General features: G+C 56.5%; 1 protein-coding gene across 1 annotated transcript in view; it reads right to left on the bottom strand.

The window, feature by feature from the left end:
- Positions 1-791: 791 nt before the first annotated feature.
- smpd3 (sphingomyelin phosphodiesterase 3) overlaps positions 792-23,308 on the bottom strand; it is a 124,916-nt gene continuing 102,399 nt past the window's right edge. The window contains exons 5-8 of the mRNA XM_067997718.1: positions 17,755-17,844; positions 14,915-14,978; positions 8,566-8,728; positions 792-7,266 (exon numbers count right to left, since the gene is read on the bottom strand). Of these exons, the coding sequence (XP_067853819.1) occupies positions 7,165-7,266; positions 8,566-8,728; positions 14,915-14,978; positions 17,755-17,844 (419 nt within the window). The 3' untranslated portion in view covers positions 792-7,164. The remainder of the gene's footprint in view (positions 7,267-8,565; positions 8,729-14,914; positions 14,979-17,754; positions 17,845-23,308) is intronic.

The raw sequence follows: 23,308 nt of genomic DNA, 5'->3' as shown, positions 1-23,308 counted from the left end.
CACTGTAGGAGGGACACGCGATCCCCTTCGCCTCACTGTAGGGGGGACACGCGGTCCCCTTCGCCTCACTGTACGGGGGACACGCGATCCCCTTCGCCTCACTGTAGGGGGGGACACGCGATCCCCTTCGCCTCACTGTAGGGGGGACACGCGATCCCCTTCGCCTCACTGTAGGGGGGACACGCGATCCCCTTCGCCTCACTGTAGGGGGGACACGCGATCCCCTTCGCCTCACTGTAGGGGGGACACGCGGTCCCCTTTGCCTCACTGTAGGGGGGACACGGGACCTCCGTCGCCTCGCTGTAGAGGGGACACGCGGTCCCCTTCGCCTCACTGGAGGGGGCTCACGCGGTCCCCTTCGCCTCACTGTAGGGGGGACACGCGGTCCCCTTCGCCTCACTGTAGGGGGGACACGCGGTCCCCTTCGCCTCACTGTAGGGGGGACACGCGATCCCCTTCACCTCATTGTACGAGTGATACGCGATCCCCTTCGCCTCACTGTAGGGGGGACACGGGACCTCCGTCGCCTCGCTGTAGGGGGGACACGCGATCCCCTTCGCCTCACTGTAGGGGGGGACACGCGATCTCCTTCACCTCACTGTAGGGGGGACACGCGGTCCCCTTCGCCTCACTGTAGGGGGGACACGCGATCCCCTTCGCCTCACTGTAGGGGGGACACGCGGTCCCCTTCGCCTCACTGTAGGGGGGACACGCGATCCCCTTCGCCTCACTGTAGGGGGGACACGCGATCCCCTTCGCCTCACTGTAGGGGGGACACGCGATCCCCTTCGCCTCACTGTAGGGGGGACACGCGATCCCCTTCGCCTCACTGTAGGGGGCTCACGCGGTCCCCTTCGCCTCACTGTAGGGGGCTCACGCGGTCCCCTTCGCCTCACTGTAGGGGGCTCACGCGGTCCCCTTCGCCTCACTGTAGGGGGCTCACGCGGTCCCCTTCGCCTCACTGTAGGGGGCTCACGCGGTCCCCTTCGCCTCACTGTAGGGGGCTCACGCGGTCCCCTTCGCCTCACTGTAGGGGGCTCACGCGGTCCCCTTCGCCTCACTGTAGGGGGCTCACGGGGTCCCCTTCGCCTCACTGTAGGGGGCTCACGGGGTCCCCTTCGCCTCACTGTAGGGGGCTCACGGGGTCCCCTTCGCCTCACTGTAGGGGGGACACGCGGTCCCCTTCGCCTCACTGTACGGGGGACATGGGGTCCCCTTCGCCTCACTGTAGGGGGGACACGCGGTCCCCTTCGCCTCACTGTAGGGGGGACACGCGATCCCCTTCGCCTCACTGTAGGGGGGACACGCGATCCCCTTCGCCTCACTGTAGGAGGGACACGCGATCCCCTTCGCCTCACTGTAGGGGGGACACGCGGTCCCCTTCGCCTCACTGTACGGGGGACACGCGATCCCCTTCGCCTCACTGTAGGGGGGGACACGCGATCCCCTTCGCCTCACTGTAGGGGGGACACGCGATCCCCTTCGCCTCACTGTAGGGGGGACACGCGATCCCCTTCGCCTCACTGTAGGGGGGACACGCGATCCCCTTCGCCTCACTGTAGGGGGGACACGCGGTCCCCTTTGCCTCACTGTAGGGGGGACACGGGACCTCCGTCGCCTCGCTGTAGAGGGGACACGCGGTCCCCTTCGCCTCACTGGAGGGGGCTCACGCGGTCCCCTTCGCCTCACTGTAGGGGGGACACGCGGTCCCCTTCGCCTCACTGTAGGGGGGACACGCGGTCCCCTTCGCCTCACTGTAGGGGGGACACGCGATCCCCTTCACCTCATTGTACGAGTGATACGCGATCCCCTTCGCCTCACTGTAGGGGGGACACGGGACCTCCGTCGCCTCGCTGTAGGGGGGACACGCGATCCCCTTCGCCTCACTGTAGGGGGGGACACGCGATCTCCTTCACCTCACTGTAGGGGGGACACGCGATCCCCTTCGCCTCACTGTAGGGGGGACACGCGATCCCCTTCGCCTCACTGTAGGGGGGACACGCGATCCCCTTCGCCTCACTGTAGGGGGGACACGCGATCCCCTTCGCCTCACTGTAGGGGGGACACGGGGTCCCCTTCGCCTCACTGTAGGGGGGACACGGGGTCCCCTTCGCCTCACTGTAGGGGGGACACGCGGTCCCCTTCGCCTCACTGTAGGGGGGACACGCGGTCCCCGTCACCTCACTGTAGGGGGGATACGGGACCTCCGTCTCCTCACTGTACAGGGGACACGCGATCCCCTTCGCCTCACTGTAGGGGGGGGACACGCGATCCCCTTCGCCTCACTGTAGGGGGGGGGACACGGGGTCCCCTTCGCCTCACTGTACGGGGGACACGCGATCCCCTTCGCCTCACTGTAGGGGGGGACACGCGGTCCCCTTCGCCTCACTGTAGGGGGGGACACGCGATCCCCTTCGCCTCACTGTACGGGGGACACGCGATCCCCTTCGCCTCACTGTACGGGGGACACGCGATCCCCTTCGCCTCACTGTAGGGGGGACACGGGGTCCCCTTCGCCTCACTGTACGGGGGACACGCGGTCCCCTTCGCCTCACTGTACGGGGGACACGCGGTCCCCTTCGCCTCACTGTACGGGGGACACGCGGTCCCCTTCGCCTCACTGTACGGGGGACACGCGATCCCCTTCGCCTCACTGTACGGGGGACACGCGATCCCCTTCGCCTCACTGTACGGGGGACACGGGGTCCCCTTCGCCTCACTGTACGGGGGACACGCGATCCCCTTCGCCTCACTGTAGGGGGGGACACGCGGTCCCCTTCGCCTCACTGTACGGGGGACACGCGGTCCCCTTCGCCTCACTGTACGGGGGACACGCGATCCCCTTCGCCTCACTGTACGGGGGACACGCGGTCCCCTTCGCCTCACTGTAGGGTGGACACGCGATCCCCTTCGCCTCACTGTAGGGGGGACACGCGATCCCCTTCGCCTCACTGTACGGGGGACACGCGATCCCCTTCGCCTCACTGTAGGGGGGACACGCGGTCCCCTTCGCCTCACTGTACGGGGGACACGGGGTCCCCTTCGCCTCACTGTAGGGGGGGACACGCGGTCCCCTTCGCCTCACTGTACGGGGGACACGGGGTCCCCTTCGCCTCACTGTAGGGGGGGACACGCGGTCCCCTTCGCCTCACTGTAGGGGGGACACGCGGTCCCCTTCGCCTCACTGTACGGGGGAAACGGGGTCCCCTTCGCCTCACTGTACGAGGGACACGCGATCCCCTTCGCCTCACTGTAGGGGGGACACGGGGTCCCCTTCGCCTCACTGTAGGGGGGACACGCGGTCCCCTTCCCCTCACTGTACGGGGGACACGCGGTCCCCTTCGCCTCACTGTACGGGGGACACGCGGTCCCCTTCGCCTCACTGTAGGGGGGACACGGGGTCCCCTTCGCCTCACTGTAGGGGGGACACGCGATCCCCTTCGCCTCACTGTACGGGGGACACGCGATCCCCTTCGCCTCACTGTAGGGGGGACACGCGGTCCCCTTCGCCTCACTGTACGGGGGACACGCGGTCCCCTTCGCCTCACTGTACGGGGGACACGCGGTCCCCTTCGCCTCACTGTAGGGGGGGACACGCGATCCCCTTCGCCTCACTGTAGGGGGGACACGCGGTCCCCTTCGCCTCACTGTACGGGGGACACGCGGTCCCCTTCGCCTCACTGTACGGGGGACACGCGGTCCCCTTCGCCTCACTGTAGGGGGGACACGCGATCCCCTTCGCCTCACTGTAGGGGGGGACACGCGATCCCCTTCGCCTCACTGTAGGGGGGGACACGCGATCCCCTTCGCCTCACTGTAGGGGGGGACACGCGATCCCCTTCGCCTCACTGTAGGGGGGGACACGCGATCCCCTTCGCCTCACTGTAGGGGGGACACGCGGTCCCCTTCGCCTCACTGTACGGGGGGGACACGCGGTCCCCTTCGCCTCACTGTACGGGGGACACGCGGTCCCCTTCGCCTCACTGTACGGGGGGGGACACGCGGTCCCCTTCGCCTCACTGTACGGGGGACACGCGGTCCCCTTCGCCTCACTGTGAGGGACGCAGGATCTTTCATATCTGGCTGTCAAACTATCTAGGATGCAGAAGCAGGTACCAGGAATAGGCCATGGATTCAATTATATTTTTCAGCTGTATCAGAGCCTGGGCTGGAAACCCTCTCAGGTGGATGTAAAAGATCCCATGACACTATTTGAAGAAGAGCCGGAGAGTGCTCCGCGGTGTCTTGAGCCAATATTTATCCCTCAACCAACATCACTAAAACAGATTATCTGGTCATTTATCACATTGTTGTTTATGGGATCTTGCTGTGCGCAAACTGGTTGCCGCGTTCCTACATTACAACAGTGACTACATTTCAAAAAGTACTTCATTGGCTGTAAATTGATTTGGGGTAGCCTGAGGTCATGAAAGGCATTATATAAATACAAGTCTGTCTTTTTTGAACACTTTCCATGCAGGATTCTAATAAATGGACATGCCCAGTGTGGGATATCACCAAGGCTGAAAAAGTAGTCAATGAAAAAATGGGAGGTGAACCCAGAATAAGTGACGTCTGATTGTAGGAGGAGGGAATGATGAAAGGGAGGTGTTCCATCACCTTGGAGCCCTGGGACGGAGTGGGTTGGAGGAGAACCAACATCATGATACCGTACTAATTTGAAGATAAAAGACTTTTGACTGAAATGAAGAACACCTAACAGCTGGGGAAGCTGCTGGTATCGAGTCCCCAAGGGAGCGAGTTTTCCTTCAAGAGGCCAACACGCTGGAAGCTCGCCTCAAGCTGTTCCTGGGAACTCAGCCTGCGGGGCAAGCTGCCCAAGTGGCTGAGGGTGACATTTAACAGACTTGTGTCTGTCCAGTAGTCCCCTGTGTCACACAGAGCTACTTGTGGATAGTGACTGCAAACCATTTCCAGCTCTGCATGCAGCAAAGCATATTCCAGTTAAAGGTGCTGGTTCCAGTTAAAGGTACTGGTCCCAGCCCTGCGCTGTTGATAGCAGCCAGGACCCAAATTGTAAATACCAAACAGAGGTTTGGCATCTCACTCCTCCCTGATACCATGCAGCATGCAAAAACTGGTCCCACGATAGTCTGCTGTAGTCTGGACAAGCACAAGGACCTCTGCTAATGGCGGCAGTTGTTGAATGAGATCTGAAGGCAGTAAAGTTCAGGGCAAACTACAGACCACAGCAGAGGTCCTGTCAGACAGTGCAACTGCATCATCTGCTGGCAGTGAAGTGCTATGGCAGGAAAACACCCTCAGGATGGATGGATTCACGGGCTTGAAACTGGCGTCGTGGATCGGCCGCCCGATAAAGGCTCCACCTGACCTTAATTTCCATTGACTTTTTTTTTGGAAACGAAAATCAGGACAGTTTAATAACGGGCGGCCGATCACAACCCAGAGGAAAGTTGAAAATTTACCCCATGGTCCGCGACTGCTATTGCCCACTGGCGAGGTGATCGGGAAAAGGAGCTCTTCCTGTAATTCTGAACAGTACGAGCAACCCGACAAGCATTGCATCACTCCAGTTCTCTTTTGTTTGACTTATGTTTCCACTTCTCCCCTCCCCCCACCGTAAGTCACATTTGCAATCAGAGCAGTTCAGTCATGTTCCAAAGTGCCTGGTCACAGAGCAAATACCCCCCAACCCCCACCACTGACTTCCTTAGATGAAAACCTCTGTTTCTCAGTCAGGCTCTTACTCAGTGTTATTCTGCAGAAGCCTAGACTATGCCACAAGGAAAGGAGAAAAAGAATTGGAGGGAGTTTCACCCTGGGCAGGACTTAGTTATGTCGCTTAGTAGCAAAGAGTTCCTTGAGGCAGGGGGCGGAGCAGGGGGAATAGGGAGAAAAATAATTAACACAGGCCCATAAAAAGAAAGCATCCATCGAGTTTACATGCCACAATGCATGTGTCATGTGACATATTTGAGTCACATGACATGCGCCTCACTCAGGGCTCACTGTATCTGCTGAGTGTTAAGAGGATTCCATTAACAAAAAGCGAGAGACTCGTGCAGAAATGGCGTCGCTAAAGCAACGTGCAGGCCCTCTGCTAGAGCGTGAACCCTCAATGCAGCAAATGGGGGGGCGGGGGGAGGTGTTTGAAGTGGAGTTTAGTCCCAGTAACCTTGTATGGGAGCGGCAGTGGAAAAGACAGGAATGATTTTCATCCCATAATTCAGTTATCAGACTAAAGGTGGGATTGGTCCCTTCCCCAGCCCCGGAGCTCTCGTGTCAGAAATGGTGTGAAATGGCACCGTCAGTCACACTCGGTCAGACCGTGCAGAAACCACGAGGTGAAGTTAAATATTCAAGTCGAGCTTCTGCCGTGAACTGGTCTCAGGCAGGGATTACATTAAACGTGCCAGAACCCAGTGCACTAATGTGTAATTGGAGACAACAGGGCCGTGCCAGACCCACACCTGGATCAGCAGAGGGGTCAGTGGGGGGGGGGGACAGTGACTGAGCAATAATTGGCAGAAGGGTTCAGACTTGTGTCTCTGCAGCTAATCACATTTGCCTTTGCTGCTGTAGGCTCTCTCTCTCATATATATTTGTGTGTGTATATATATATATACACATACACACACACACATATATATATATACACCACACACACCTTCAGAGATGGGACATGCACTAACACAATGTCAGGAATGGGACACACACTAACACTGAAGGTGTCATTGCCACATGGTCATGCTCTTGAAAGGCAAAACAAGATGACAGATTCATTGAAAGTTATACAAAGGATTATGCAAAAATAAGAACATCAAACACTCATTCACGGACTGGTCACAAACTAAGTTGTGCTAGGCATTTAGAAAAAAGAGAGAGAACACCCCAAGAATAACACTAGTCCAAGGCAGTGAGGAATATCTATGTCGTTTTTGCTCTCCACTGCTCTGGGAGTCCGCAGCAAGGCCTCGGCCTGCTGGAGTAGAGCATGGAAATAACCAGCGTTGATCATTGCCCACGACACCTTCTTCTAAATAATTTCTATAGACAAAGCGAGTGGGAGGCCGCGGGCCTAGGTCTGGTCGGATGTCATCCGTATCTGTGCACCTGAAAACAAGCCACCCTCGTTCCCACACAGATAACACTTTCCCGAGTGGTTTCTGCTCTCCCCTGAAGTCAAGGGTCCTCCTCCCTGTTCGATACTGAGAGTCGCATGGCCACCGCCAGGTGATCAGTCAGGCCGGCCAGCTGGGTGACGAAGCTGAACTCTTCCACCTCCTGCACATAAACAGACAACAGGTGTCAGTGATACATCGACCAACAAATTTCACGCCCCTGTCGATTTTACCTGTTTATCTCTTATTTATCACGCATCAAGTACTTTACTGCTTGATGTCTCAGTTACGTTTTTTGGGTCTTTTCCGCCCCTCCCCCCATCCCCCATCCCGCGATTTATTTTAGAACACTCTCACACTTTTGCTTTGGCTCCCCAGGATCTCGACAGTATCATTAGTGGCCCCACTATCTCGGCAAGTTTCTGATAAACAGAAAGCCTTTGTGTAGCCTCAGCTACAGGATCGACTCTTGAAAAGTAGTTGAGCATCACAATGTCAGACCTTGTTTAAGCGAATTAATTGAACAATAGGTGAACTAGTGAATATATAATAGTAATATAATGGGGCGGTGAGGAGAATTTTTTTTTTATGTAGCGAGTTGTTATGATCTGGAATGCACTGTCTGAAAGGGTGGTGGAAGCGGATTCAATAATAACTTTCAAAAGGGAATTGGATAAATATTTGAATTTGTAGGGCTATGGGATAAGAGCAGGGGAGTGGGACTAATTGGTTAGCTCTTTCAAAGAGCCGGCACAGGCACGATGGGCCGAATGGCGGCCTCCTGCACTGTAAGATTCAACGATAATATATTTTTAGTAGATAGATTAAACACCTCCTGGAAAGAAACCAATAAATGGACACATTCTCTGTCCTAAGCTATTATTTTGAACATACAGTAGAGCCAGTGGTTGGTCTTTTCATACTTTTCAACTGGGGAGCTAACGCTCTCACTCACTGAACATTCCAAATCAACTCAATGATTTGAATTCAATACTCCCCTAGTGACCAACCACTGGTTATATTAACAACTTTACAGCCACCTGCAGTTTTGGGTCCCACCAGTTTCCTTTAGGGTCCCCGCCCATCCCTCAGACAGCCCTCTCAATGTTACAGTGCTGGAAGGATTTCACACTGTCGTGTTATGTACCTGCAGCTAATCCCATGTCCAGACTCCTCTTTGTGCCTCTAATTCCGAAGGGGACCCTAGTGTTCCCTCCTCCCCCTTCTCCTCTCTCTCTCTGCAGGATCATAGAATGATACAGAACAGGAGGAGGCCATTCGGCCCATCGTACCTGTGCTGGCTCTTTGAAAGAGCTATCCAATTAGTCTCATTCCCCTGCTCTTTCTCCGTAGCCTGTGGAACTCTCTCTTATCTCACTGTGGGATTATCACATTATCACATGTCCTAATGGACTTTATGCACAGTGTCCTCGTCAGGCAAGGGCAGCAGCATGAACCGTACCGCTTTCCAGTCGGGGTTGAGGCCTTCCTCGGAGTAGAGCGCGTAGTCGATCCTCCGCCCGCAGCCCTTCAGTGGCACCTTCCTCCCCTTCTGAGAAGACGGGTGGTTCTTGCCGTTGGAGAAGACCAGGTACTCCCTGCGCCCCTCTTCGCTCTCCAGCACCCTGTAAATAAGGTGAAAGGTTACAGCGCAGTCCCATCTCTCGTCGCAGTGGGGTCTGCTCCCCAGACTGACGCTGCTGTGGAACCCGTCACAGATGAATAAGCAGGAGGAGCCTGGGGGAAGCAAATTTATTTTTACAGTGCCATTTGCCCTGAACATGTTCAATATTCACGGCCAAGCAGCAGTGTCTGGGACTCGGGTTTTGATGAGTCAAATCCCTGACTTCTGTTGAATAGCCACTGAGATCCTGTCAATCAGAGATCCGGACACAACACAGTAAGGGAACTTCACAACAGTCACTGCTGGTATGATCAGTGTATTCACGATCACTGTGTCACCCGGCAGTGAGGGAACCAATACAATCGTCGCTGTTCAAATGGTCAGCACAGGCGCCGATACAGTGGTCACTATCGGTGTGGTCAGTGCAGGAACCGATACGGTGGTCACTGTCGGTGTGGTCAGCACAGGCGCCGATACAGTGGTCACTATCGGTGTGGTCAGTGCAGGAACCGATACGGTGGTCACTATCGGTGTGGTCAGTGCAGGAACCGATACAGTGGTCACTATCGGTGTGGTCAGTGCAGGAACCGATACGGTGGTCACTATCGGTGTGGTCAGTGCAGGAACCGATACGGTGGTCACTATCGGTGTGGTCAGTGCAGGAACCGATACGGTGGTCACTGTCGGTGTGGTCAGTGCAGGAACCGATACAGTGGTCACTGTCGGTGTGGTCAGTGCAGGAACCGATACGGTGGTCACTGTCGGTGCGGTCAGCGCAGGAACCAATACGGTGGTCACTATCGGTGTGGTCAGTGCAGGAACCGATACAGTGGTCACTGTCAGTGTGGTCAGTGCAGGAACCGATACGGTGGTCACTATCGGTGTGGTCAGTGCAGGAACCGATACAGTGGTCACTATCGGTGTGGTCAGTGCAGGAACCGATACGGTGGTCACTATCGGTGTGGTCAGTGCAGGAACCGATACAGTGGTCACTATCGGTGTGGTCAGTGCAGGAACCGATACGGTGGTCACTATCGGTGTGGTCAGTGCAGGAACCGATACGGTGGTCACTATCGGTGTGGTCAGTGCAGGAACCGATACGGTGGTCACTGTCGGTGTGGTCAGTGCAGGAACCGATACAGTGGTCACTGTCGGTGTGGTCAGTGCAGGAACCGATACGGTGGTCACTGTCGGTGCGGTCAGCGCAGGAACCAATACGGTGGTCACTATCGGTGTGGTCAGTGCAGGAACCGATACAGTGGTCACTGTCAGTGTGGTCAGTGCAGGAACCGATACGGTGGTCACTATCGGTGTGGTCAGTGCAGGAACCGATACAGTGGTCACTATCGGTGTGGTCAGTGCAGGAACCGATACAGTGGTCACTATCGGTGTGGTCAGTGCAGGAACCGATACAGTGGTCACTATCGGTGTGGTCAGTACAGGAACCGATACAGTTGTTAATGTTCACATGGTCAGCATGGGAAACAATACAGTGGTCCATGTAAATATGGTCAATGTGGGAACTGATACACTGGCATCCTGTTTGGAAATTTTTGCGTATTTGGAACAGAAGGGATTTTGTGTTAATTTATATTATGATGTTGCTAAGAAGTTAAGTTTGGGTCACTGGAGGTTAACTCCCAGCAACACACGAGTTATTCTATATGTGGACAGGTCCACAAGCTGTGGGACCAGATGATGTAATTAACAGAAGTGCTTTTCTCGCACACCAAATCAGCTTGAAACAATGAGGATCGATGGCACATTCCAGAGAGTTTGCACGTATAATGTTGGATTGGTTCCATTCATTGAGCAGAGCAGGAGGCCTAGCCAAAAGGAGGGGGGGGGGCAGAGTTTCTGATTCAAGGTAGTAACTTGATTGACAACAAGGTAAGCCAATCCTCAACACAGAGAGCTGAGGTAGGGGGTCAGAGGTCATGTTTTCGGCTTCCTCTGTGGCTAGAAACAAGAAGGCTGCAGTAAGAAGCTGAAAATGTTAGCGAGGCAGAGAACTCTCTCTTTAAGTAAGTGCCAATCAATTCAACATTACTGAATAGTAAAGTGAATAAAGGACAAAGCTTACATAATTTATTCGTTTTGATATTACGAGGAACAAAAGGAAATAAGTAAATCTCACTGTGAAAACGGTTTTCTGTTCAGTCGTGTATTTCACGTAAAGTAAACCCATTGGTTAGATTGCAGTTGGTCTTGTCTGACCAGAGTGTTTATCATACTGCCTTCTGGGTGAGAGGTGAAACGCACATGGAGGCACTTGAGGGATAACAGTATTCGGGGCATGGAGAGGGGTCATTGTTACAGCCCCTGGGTCATGATATTGTGTAACTAGATATCGGGCAGTAAAGGTGATCATAAGGGACTTGGGGACCACTTATGGGAGAGACTGGGGATGCTGAACCTGAGAGAATATCCAGTGCAGACCCAAAATTTGTAACAAGTGGTCACTGTCAGTGGTCAACACAGGAAGCGATACACTGGTCACCGTCACTGTGGTCAGCACAGGAAGTGATACGGTGGGCACCATCAGTGTGGTCAGCACAGGAACCGATATCGTGGTCACTGTCAGTGTGGTCAGCACAGGAACCGATATCGTGGTCACTGTCAGTGTGGTCAGCACAGGAACCGATATCGTGGTCACTGTCAGTGTGGTCAGCACAGGAACCGATATCGTGGTCACTGTCAGTGTGGTCAGCACAGGAACCGATATCGTGGTCACCGTCAGTGTGGTCAGCACAGGAACCGATATAGGGGTCACTGTCAGTGTGGTCAGCACAGGAAGTGATATAGTGGTCACTGTCAGTGTGGTCAGCACAGGAACCGATATCGTGGTCACTGTCAGTGTGGTCAGCACAGGAACCGATATCGTGGTCACCGTCAGTGTGGTCAGCACAGGAACCGATATCGTGGTCACTGTCAGTGTGGTCAGCACAGGAACCGATATCGTGGTCACTGTCAGTGTGGTCAGCACAGGAACCGATATCGTGGTCACTGTCAGTGTGGTCAGCACAGGAACCGATATCGTGGTCACCGTCAGTGTGGTCAGCACAGGAACCGATATAGTGGTCACTATCATTGTGGTCAGCACAGGAAGTGATATAGTGGTCACTGTCAGTGTGGTCAGCACAGGAACCGATATCGTGGTCACTGTCAGTGTGGTCAGCACAGGAACCGATATCGTGGTCACCGTCAGTGTGGTCAGCACAGGAACCGATATAGGGGTCACTGTCAGTGTGGTCAGCACAGGAACCGGTATAGTGGTCACTGTCAGTGTGGTCAGCACTGGAACCGATATAGTGGTCACTGTCAGTGTGGTCAGCACAGGAACCGATATCGTGGTCACTGTCAGTGTGGTCAGCACAGGAACCGATATAGTGGTCACCGTCAGTGTGGTCAGCACAGGAACCGATATAGTGGTCACCGTCAGTGTGGTCAGCACTGGAACCGATATAGTGGTCACTGTCAGTGTGGTCAGCACAGGAACCGATATAGTGGTCACTGTCAGTGTGGTCAGCACAGGAACCGATATCGTGGTCACTGTCAGTGTGGTCAGCACAGGAACCGATATAGTGGTCACTGTCAGTGTGGTCAGCACAGGAACCGATATCGTGGTCACTGTCAGTGTGGTCAGCACAGGAACCGATATAGTGGTCACTGTCAGTGTGGTCAGCACAGGAAGTGATATAGTGGTCACTGTCAGTGTGGTCAGCACAGGAACCGATATCGTGGTCACTGTCAGTGTGGTCAGCACAGGAACCAATACAGTGGTCACTATCATTGTGGTCAGCACAGGAACCAATACAGTGGTCACTATCATTGTGGTCAGCACAGGAATCGATACAGTGGTCACTGTCAGCGTGGTCAGCACAGGAACCGATACAGTGGTCACTATCATTGTGGTCAGCACAGGAATCGATACAGTGGTCACTATCATTGTGGTCAGCACAGGAATCGATACAGTGGTCACTGTCAGCGTGGTCAGCACAGGAACCAATACAGTGGTCACTATCATTGTGGTCAGCACAGGAACTGATATAGTGGTCACTATCATTGTGGTCAGCACAGGAATCGATACAGTGGTCACTATCATTGTGGTCAGCACAGGAATCGATACAGTGGTCACTATCATTGTGGTCAGCACAGGAACCAATACAGTGGTCACTATCATTGTGGTCAGCACAGGAACCAATACAGTGGTCACTATCATTGTGGTCAGCACAGCAACCAATACAGTGGTCACTATCATTGTGGTCAGCACAGGAATCGATACAGTGGTCACTATCATTGTGGTCAGCACAGGAACCAATACAGTGGTCACTATCATTGTGGTCAGCACAGGAACCAATACAGTGGTCACTATCATTGTGGTCAGCACAGGAATCGATACAGTGGTCACTGTCAGTGTGGTCAGCACTGGAACCGATATAGTGGTCACTATCATTGTGGTCAGCACAGGAACCAATACAGTGGTCACTATCATTGTGGTCAGCACAGGAACCAATACAGTGGTCACTATCATTGTGGTCAGCACAGGAACTGATGTAGTGGTCACCGTCAGTGTGGTCAGCACAGGAATCGATACAGTGGTCACTATCATTGTGGTCAGCACAGGAACCAATACAGTGGTCACTATCATTGTGGTCAGCACAGGAACTGATGTAGTGGTCACCGTCAGTGTGGTCAGCACAGGAACCGATATAGTGGTCACTATCATTGTGGTCAGCACAGGAACCAATACAGTGGTCACTGTCAGTGTGGTCAGCACAGGAAGTGATATAGTGGTCACTGTCAGTGTGGTCAGCACAGGAACCGATATAGTGGTCACTGTCAGTGTGGTCAGCACAGGAAGTGAAGTGATACGGTGGTCACTATCATTGTGGTCAGCACAGGAACTGATGTAGTGGTCACTATCATTGTGGTCAGCACAGGAACCAATACAGTGGTCACTATCATTGTGGTCAGCACAGGAATCGATACAGTGGTCACCGTCAGTGTGGTCAGCACAGGAACCGATATAGTGGTCACTGTCAGTGTGGTCAGCACAGGAATCGATATAGTGGTCACTGTCAGCGTGGTCAGCACAGGAACCGATATAGTGGTCACTGTCAGTGTGGTCAGCACAGGAACCGATATAGTGGTCACTGTCAGTGTGGTCAGCACTGGAACCGATATAGTGGTCACCGTCAGTGTGGTCAGCACAGGAATCGATACAGTGGTCACTGTCAGTGTGGTCAGCACAGGAACCGATATAGTGGTCACTGTCAGCGTGGTCAGCACAGGAACCGATATAGTGGTCACCGTCAGTGTGGTCAGCACAGGAATCGATACAGTGGTCACTGTCAGTGTGGTCAGCACAGGAACCGATATAGTGGTCACTGTCAGCGTGGTCAGCACAGGAATCGATACAGTGGTCACCGTCAGTGTGGTCAGCACAGGAATCGATACAGTGGTCACTGTCAGTGTGGTCAGCACAGGAACCGATATAGTGGTCACCGTCAGTGTGGTCAGCACAGGAATCGATACAGTGGTCACTGTCAGTGTGGTCAGCACAGGAACCGATATAGTGGTCACTGTCAGCGTGGTCAGCACAGGAACCGATATAGTGGTCACTGTCAGTGTGGTCAGCACAGGAAGTGATATAGTGGTCACCGTCAGTGTGGTCAGCACAGGAATCGATACAGTGGTCACTGTCAGTGTGGTCAGCACAGGAATCGATACAGTGGTCACTGTCAGCGTGGTCAGCACAGGAATCGATACAGTGGTCACCGTCAGTGTGGTCAGCACAGGAACCGATACAGTGGTCACTATCATTGTGGTCAGCACAGGAACCGATACAGTGGTCACTATCATTGTGGTCAGCACAGGAAGCGATACAGTGGTCACTGTCAGTGTGGTCAGCACAGGAACCGATACAGTGGTCACTATCATTGTGGTCAGCACAGGAAGCGATACAGTGGTCACTATCATTGTGGTCAGCACAGGAAGCGATACAGTGGTCACTGCAGCTGTGACCAACAGATGTTGATGGTGTGAAGCAATTACTTTCAATGCAGCTCACTGGAAAGCTCGTGCTGGAATTTCATAGACCGGACCACGCCCTTCCCCAGTTTTGAGATAAGGAGTTCCGCAAAACAGAAAATGCTGGGAAAGAGGGTGAAGGCAGGACACTTACTTCTGTAGATTATCTGGTGTGATGGTATCTTCGTCGTAGAGTCCCTCTGGGTCCATTAAAGTACCTGTCACACAGACAGCGTGTCAAGTATCAAAGCCTTCACAGCAAACTAACAAACCATTCAGAATAAACACAATGCATCTTTCAGAGAGCTCAGTCACAAGGGACTAAACACTCTGAAACACGATGGTTTCTGACAGGCTGGAACAATAAACATGTCTCCTCTGTAATTAGACAAGAGCTTGTCCCTCAATGATATTAGGGCTGTGAACTGGGGGCATGAGACAGAGTGAAACATTCTCGGTTTAGACTGACAGGCCCCTTGTACCCACTTGTGGCCTTTTTGTCCCACAGTTGCCCCTCCTATTTTACAAGTGCAAGGTCAAACTTTCTCCTTTCTATTTTCTGTTACATGTTAAAGTTCAGACTCTTCCCATCATCTCCTAATTCAGCACTCCATTAAATCACATCAAACTCAGGGGTTATCTTCCCCGCTTCATAAATAGAACCCGACTTCTGTCAGTCACAAGACAGCATGCCTGGGCTTAGCCCTTTAACCCAGCACGGGTTTGGACAGATGTCCCATGTGCACAGATTTAAATAGCTCACAATTTCTGTGCACACCCGTCAGGGTCAGCGGTCGTGAGCACCAGACAGATTATCAAATTGAATGTGTGTGTCCATTTTTCTCGCTGATTTCCATACAGTTAGGCCGGCCTTTCCCCTCATCATGAGGGGGTGCCGTCTCGTCCCCACCACCCCCCCTTCACATTCAGTGCAAGGCCGGAGTCCCTGATCCTAACTGTGAGCCCTGTGTCCCCCACCCTCATCGTGAGCCCTGTGGCCCTCTCACTCTCAGCATGAGCCCCGTGGCCCCCTCATCCTCACCGTGAGCCCTGTGTCCCCCACCCTCACCGTGAGCCCTGTGTCCCCTCACGCTCACCGTGAGCCCTGTGTCCCCCTCACCCTCACCGTGACCCCTGTGTCCCCCTCACCCTCAGCGTGAGCCCTGTGTCCCCCTCACCGTGAGTCCTTTTTCCCCTCACCCTCACCGTGAGCCCTGTGTTCCCCTCACCGTGAGTCCTGTGTCCCCCTCACCCTCACCGTGAGTCCTGTGTCCCCCTCACCCTCACCGTGAGCCCTGTGTCCCCCTCACCCTCACCGTGAGCCCTGTGTCCCCCTCACCCTCACCGTGACCCCTGTGTCCCCCTCACCCTCACCGTGAGTCCTGTGTCCCCCTCACCCTCACCGTGAGCCGTGTGTCCCCCTCACCCTCACCGTGAGCCCTGTGTCCCCCTCACCCTCACCGTGAGCCCTGTGTCCCCCTCACCCTTCACCGTGAGCCCTGTGTCCCCCAACCTCACCGTGAGCTCTGTGTCCCCTTCACCGTGAGCCCTGTGTCCCCCTCACCCTCACCGTGAGCCCTGTGTCCCCCTCACCCTCACCGTGAGCCCTGTGTCCCCCTCACCCTTCACCGTGAGCCCTGTGTCCCCCTCACCCTCACCACGAGCCCTGTGTCCCCCTCACCCTCACCGTGAGCCCTGTGTCCCCCTCACTCTCACCGTGACCCCTGTGTCCCCCTCACCCTCACCGTGAGCCCTGTGGTCCCCCTCACCCTCACCGTGAGCCCTGTGGTCCCCTCACCCTCACCGTGAGCCCTGTGTCCCCCTCACCCTCACCGTGAGCCCTGTGTCCCCCTCACCCTCACCGTGAGCCCTGTGTCCCCCTCACCGTGAGCCCTGTGTCCCCCTCACCCTCACCGTGAGCCCTGTGTCCCCCTCACCCTTCACCGTGAGCCCTGTGTCCCCCAACCTCACCGTGAGCTCTGTGTCCCCTTCACCGTGAGCCCTGTGTCCCCCTCACTCTCTCCGTGACCCCTGTGTCCCCCTCACCCTCACCGTGAGCCCTGTGGTCCCCCTCACCCTCACCGTGAGCCCTGTGTCCCCCTCACCCTCACCGTGAGCCCTGTGTCCCCCTCACCCTCACCGTGAGCCCTGTGGTCCCCCTCACCCTCACCGTGAGCCCTGTTGTCCCCCTCACTCTCACCGTGACCCCTGTGTCCCCCTCACCCTCACCGTGACCCCTGTGTCCCCCTCACCCTCACCGTGAGCCCTGTGTCCCCCTCACCCTCACCGTGAGCCCTGTGTCCCCCTCACTCTCACCGTGACCCCTGTGTCCCCCTCACCCTTCACCGTGAGCCATGTGTCCCCCTCACCCTTCACCGTGAGCCGTGTGTCCCCCTCACCCTCACCACGAGCCCTGTGTCCCCACCCTCACCGTGAGCCCTGTGTCCCCCTCACCGTGAGCCCTGTGTCCCCCTCACCGTGAGCCCTGTGTCCCCCTCACTCTCACCGTGACCCCTGTGTCCCCCTCACCCTTCACCGTGTGTCCCCCTCACCCTCACCGTGAGCCCTGTGTCCCCCTCACCCTCACCGTGAGCCCTGTGTCCCCCTCACCCTCACCGTGAGCCCTGTGTCCCCCTCACCCTCACCACGAGCCCTGTGTCCCTCTCACCCTCACCATGAGCCCTGTGTCCCCACCCTCACCGTGAGCCCTGTGTCCCCACCCTCACCGTGAGCCCTGTGTCCCCACCCTCACCGTGAGCCCTGTGTCCCCCTCACCCTCACCGTGAGCCCTTTGTCCCCCTCACCCTCACCGTGAGCCCTGTGTCCCTCACCCTCACCGTGAGCCGTGTGTCCCCCTCACCCTCACCGTGAGCCCTCTGTCCCCCTCACCCTCACCGTGAGCCCTGTGTCCCTCACCGTGAGGCTGTCACCCCTGCTCCATCACCCTCAGTGTAGGGAAGGATCACTAGTTGTTGCTGTGGGTGATGCACTCACCGATGACCCAGGGCTGTTCCTCTCCAGGGCCCAGACGACAGGGATCCTTGTAATGGGTGAACAGGGAATGCTGCTGTTCCAGTTTGTCCTCTGAAAGAAGAAACAGGTCAGAGGTCAAGGCCAAGTGCGTTTTACATCAAAATAACCGTCTTCATGGAAAAGTATTAATTGACCCTCTTTATTATATGTTTACAAACCCGTGATGCTTTGACATAAACCACGCCAAGCAGCAGCATTGGGACATCATTGGGTAGCCATTTTAATTGCCAGCTTTATTGGCCAAGCCCTGGATAGGGAAGGGGTTGTAAGTTGAGCCTTTAACTTCCTGTCCACTGGAATACCATAAAAAGAGCAACGAGACACATGTTAGCCATTAATTGGCGAGAGCCCTAGGCTGGAAATTAAGAGTAGGACAGGTCAGATTTTAGCTTAGGGGCTGACCAGAATGGAAAGCAAAGGTGTTACTGAGCCCACTAACTGGGACAATGTGGTGCAGTTTATTATTTTATTCACAGCAGAGAGGAACTGAAGTTAAAGGTGAAATCTGTTATCACTGTTAGTCTGTACGTTCACTTATAGACGGTAAAATAAAGCAGCTTAACAATTCATAGCTGGCCTCATCTCACTAAAGAGTTAATCAGTCCACCTATCGGAAGATTGCAGAAGCACCTGTGAGGGAACGTGCGAGGAACACAATATCCAGTTCATATAATAAAGGAGTCTCATTGTTACCCCCGCTGTCATATGTCTCAATATTGAACAGTGAAAGTCAACTGATCGTGAGAGACCCTTGGGGAGAGACTGGTGACGCTAACCCAGACCCGATATCAGTAACAGTTAATAATGTTAGTAATCTTCCTAATCTTAGTAATCTGCTTTCTTGTTAATGTTAAGTAAATTTTCATAAACTGCAAAGAAAACCTCTGAAAACCCTTATCCCATCTCTGCCTTGTTCCTATCCTAATCCCATCCCTGCATTACCCCTATCTTAATCCCATTCCTGCATTACCCCTATCTTAATCCCATCCCTGCATTACCCCTATCTTAATCCCATCCCTGCATTACCCCTATCTTAATCCCATCCCTGCATTACCCCTATCTTAATCACATCCCTGTCTTGAAACCATTCACCATTGTCTACCGATCCTGATCCCACCCTACTTGATCCTAATCTGCCCTCTCCGCAAGCTGATCCAATCACCACCCTCTCCCTCTCCTGATCCAATCCCCACCCTCTCCTGATCCAATCCCTTCCCTCTCCCTCTCCTGATCCAATCCCCACCCTCTCCTGATCCAATCCCCACCCTCTCCTGATCCAATCCCCACCCTCTCCCTCTCCTGATCCAATCCCTTCCCTCTCCCTCTCCTGATCCAATCCCTTCCCTCTCCCTCTCCTGATCCAATCCCTTCCCTCTCCCTATCCTGATCCAATCCCCGCCCTCTCCCTCTCCTGATCCAATCCCCACCCTCTCCCTCTCCTGATCCAATCCCCACCCTCTCCCTCTCCTGATCCAATCCCTTCCCTCTCCCTCTCCTGATCCAATCCCCACCCTCTCCCTATCCTGATCCAATCCCCACCCTCTCCCTATCCTGATCCAATCACCACCCTCTCCCTATCCTGATCCAATCCCCACCCTCTCCCTCTCCTGATCCAATCCCCACCCTCTCCCTCTCCTGATCCAATCCCTTCCCTCTCCCTCTCCTGATCCAATCCCTTCCCTCTCCCTCTCCTGATCCAATCCCTTCCCTCTCCCTATCCTGATCCAATCCCCACCCTCTCCCTCTCCTGATCCAATCCCTTCCCTCTCCCTCTCCTGATCCAATCCCTTCCCTCTCCCTCTCCTGATCCAATCCCTTCCCTCTCCCTATCCTGATCCAATCCCTTCCCTCTCCCTCTCCTGATCCAATCCCTTCCCTCTCCCTATCCTGATCCAATCCCCGCCCTCTCCCTCTCCTGATCCAATCCCCACCCTCTCCCTCTCCTGATCCAATCCCCACCCTCTCCCTCTCCTGATCCAATCCCTTCCCTCTCCCTCTCCTGATCCAATCCCCACCCTCTCCCTATCCTGATCCAATCACCACCCTCTCCCTATCCTGATCCAATCACCACCCTCTCCCTATCCTGATCCAATCCCTACCCTCTCCCTCTCCTGATCCAATCACCACCCTCTCCCTCTCCTGATCCAATCCCCACCCTCTCCCTCTCCTGATCCAATCCCTACCCTCTCCCTCTCCTTATCCAATCCCCACCCTCTCCCTCTCCTGATCCAATCCCTACCCTCTCCCTCTCCTGATCCAATCCCCACCCTCTCCCTCTCCTGATCCAATCCCTACCCTCTCCCTCTCCTGATCCAATCCCCACCCTCTCCCTCTCCTGATCCAATCCCTACCCTCTCACTCTCCTGATCCAATCCCCACCCTCTCCCTCTCCTGATCCAATCCCCACCCTCTCCCTCTCCTGATCCAATCCCCGCCCTCTCCCTATCCTCAGCCCTACTGTAAAATGTACATTGAGTGTGTTAAGACTGCTCTCCACCACTCACGGTGCAGGTTCCCACATGAAGAAGTACCACTTCGGTGCGTACCCCCCCCACCCAGTGAGGAACGTGCCCCCCCACCCAGTGAGAAATGTGCCCCCCCACCCAGAGAGAAACGTGCCCACCCCCCCATCCAGAGAAGAATGTGCCCCCCCCCCACCCAGAGAGGAATGTACCCCCCCACCCAGTGAGGAATGTGCCCCCCCCACCCAGTGAGGAATGTGCCCCCCCCACCCAGAGAAGAATGTGCCCCCCAATCCAGAGAGGAATGTACCCCCCCCACCCAGTGAGAAATGTGCCCCCCCACCCAGTGAGAAATGTGCCCCTCCCACCCAGTGAGAAATGTGCCCCCCCACCCAGTGAGGAATGTGCCCCCCCTCCAGAGAGAAATGTGCCCCTCCCATCCAGAGAGAAATGTGCCCCCCCATCCAGAGAAGAATGTGCCCCCACCCCACCCGGAGAGGAATGTGCCCCCCCACACCGGAGAAGAATGTGCCCCCACTCCCACCCGGAGAGGAATGTGCCCCCCCACCCGGAGAGGAATGTGCCCCCCCACCCAGACAGCAATGTGCCCCCCACCCAGTGAGGAATGTGACTCACACCCAATGAGGAGATGGCACCTTCGGTAAGGTGTGAGTGGTGGGGGGGGGGAATTATTGAAACAAAAATTAGGTTTAAAAACACTCCTCCAGAGGGCAGCAAACAACAGTTAAAATGCTTCAAGCTGATTGGAACCAAATGGTTTCAGCAGCTGGTTGTGATCTGAGCTCACAGCACTGGGGCCCCACCTGCACCAGAGGCCTGTCTCAGCATCAACCTCCTTTGTATAACCAGCCCTGATTCAAAGATGCAGAGCTTGATCTGCCATACAGCCAGGTCTGTCCCCACACACTCAGTATGCAAAGGTCAGGAGAGGGAGAGGGCAGGGGGTGGGATCAGGAGAGGGAACGGGCAGGGGGTGGGATCAGGAGAGGGAACGGGCAGGGGGTGGGATCAGGAGAGGGAACGGGCAGGGGGTGGGATCAGGAGAGGGAACGGGCAGGGGGTGGGATCAGGAGAGGGAGCGGGCAGGGGGTAGGGATCAGGAGAGGGAGCGGGCAGGGGGTGGGATCAGGAGAGGGAGCGGGCAGGGGGTGGGATCAGGAAGAGGAGCGGGCAGGGGGTGGGATCAGGAAGAGGGAGCGGGCAGGGGGGTGGGATCAGGAGAGGGAGAGGGCAGGGGGTGGGATCAGGAGAGGGAGAGGGCAGGGGGTGGGATCAGGAGCGGGAACGGGCAGGGGGTGGGATCAGGAGCGGGAACGGGCAGGGGGTAGGATCAGGAGAGGGAGCAGGCAGGGGGGTGGATCAGGAGAGGGAGCGGGCAGGGGGTGGGATCAGGAGAGGGAACGGGCAGGGGGTGGGATCAGGAGAGGGAACGGGAGAGGGCAGGGGGTGGGATCAGGAGAGGGAGAGGGAGAGGGCAGGGGGTGGGAGAGGGATGAGGGCAGGTGGTGGGATCAGGAGAGGGAGAGGGCAGGGGGTGGGATCAGGAGAGGGAGCGGGCAGGGGGTGGGATCAGGAGAGGGAGAGGGCAGGGGTGTGGGATCAGGAGAGGGAGAGGGCAGGGGGTGGGAACAGGAGAGGGAGCGGGCAGGGGGTGGGATCAGGAGAGGGAGAGGGCAGGGGGTGGGATCAGGAGAGGAGAGGGAGAGGGCAGGGGGTGGGAGAGGGAGAGGGCAGGTGGTGGGATCAGGAGAGGGAGAGGGCAGGGGGTGGGATCAGAGAGGGAACGGGCAGGGGGTGGGATCAGGAGAGGGAACGGGCAGGGGGTGGGATCAGGAGAGGGAACGGGCAGGGGGTGGGATCAGGAGAGGGAACGGGCAGGGGGTGGGATCAGGAGAGGGAACGGGCAGGGGATGGGATCAGGAGAGGGAAGAGGGCAGGGGGTGGGATCAGGAGAGGGAACGGGCAGGGGGTGGGATCAGGAGAGGGAGAGGGCAGGGGGTGGATCAGGAGAGGAGAGGGAGAGGGCAGCGAGAGGGAGAGGGCAGGGGTGGGATCAGGAGAGGGACGGGCAGGGGATGGGATCTAGGAGAGGGAGAGGGCAGGGGGTGGGATCAGGAGAGGGAGAGGGCAGGGGGTGGGATCAGGAGAGGGAACGGGCAGGGGGTGGATCAGGAGAGGGAGAGGGCAGGGGGTGGGATCAGGAGAGGGAGAGGGCAGCGAGAGGGAGAGGGCAGGGGTGGGATCAGGAGAGGGAGAGGGCAGGGGGTGGATCAGGAGAGGGAGAGGGCAGGGGGTGTGTGACGGAGAGGGCAGGGGGTGGGAGATGGCAGGGGGCAGGGGGTGGGAGACGGAGAGGGCAGGGGGTGGGAGACGGAGAGGGCAGGGGTGGGAGACGGAGAGGGGCAGGGTGTGGTGGGGAGACGGAGAGGGCAGGGGGTGGGAGACGGGAGGGGCAGGGGGTGGGAGACGGAGAGGCAGGGGGCGGGAGACGGAGAAGGCTGGGGGCGGGAGACGGAGAGGGCAGGGGGCGGGAGACGGAGAGGGCAGGGGGGCGGGAGATGGCAGGGGGCGGGGGGGCGGGGAGATGGCAGGGGGCAGGGGGCGGGAGACGGAGAGGGCAAGGGGCGGGAGACGGAGAGGGCAGGGGGTGGGAGATGGCAGGGGGTGGGAGACGGAGAGGGCAGGGGGTGGGAGACGGAGAGGGCAGGGGGTGGGAGACGGAGAGGGCAGGGGGTGGGAGACGGAGAGGGCCAGGGGGTGGGAGACGGAGAGGGCAGGGGGTGGGAGACGGAGAAGGCTGGGGGCGGAGACGGAGAGGGCAGGGGGCGGGAGACGGAGAGGGCAGGGGGCGGGAGACGGAGAGGGCAGGGGGCGGAGACGGATGAGGGCAGGGGGGCGGGAGACGGAGAGGGCAGGGGGGCGGGAGATGGCAGGGGGCGGGGGGGGCGGGGAGATGGCAGGGGGCGGGGGGCGGGAGATGGCAGGGGGCGGGGGGCGGGAGATGGCAGGGGGCGGGGGGCGGGAGATGGCAG

The sequence above is a fragment of the Heptranchias perlo genome, chromosome 16, assembly GCF_035084215.1.
Source record: "Heptranchias perlo isolate sHepPer1 chromosome 16, sHepPer1.hap1, whole genome shotgun sequence".
Lineage (NCBI taxonomy): Eukaryota > Metazoa > Chordata > Chondrichthyes > Hexanchiformes > Hexanchidae > Heptranchias > Heptranchias perlo.
The sequence above is the reverse complement of the archived record's forward strand: the minus strand, read 5'-3'. Positions and strand labels throughout refer to the sequence as shown.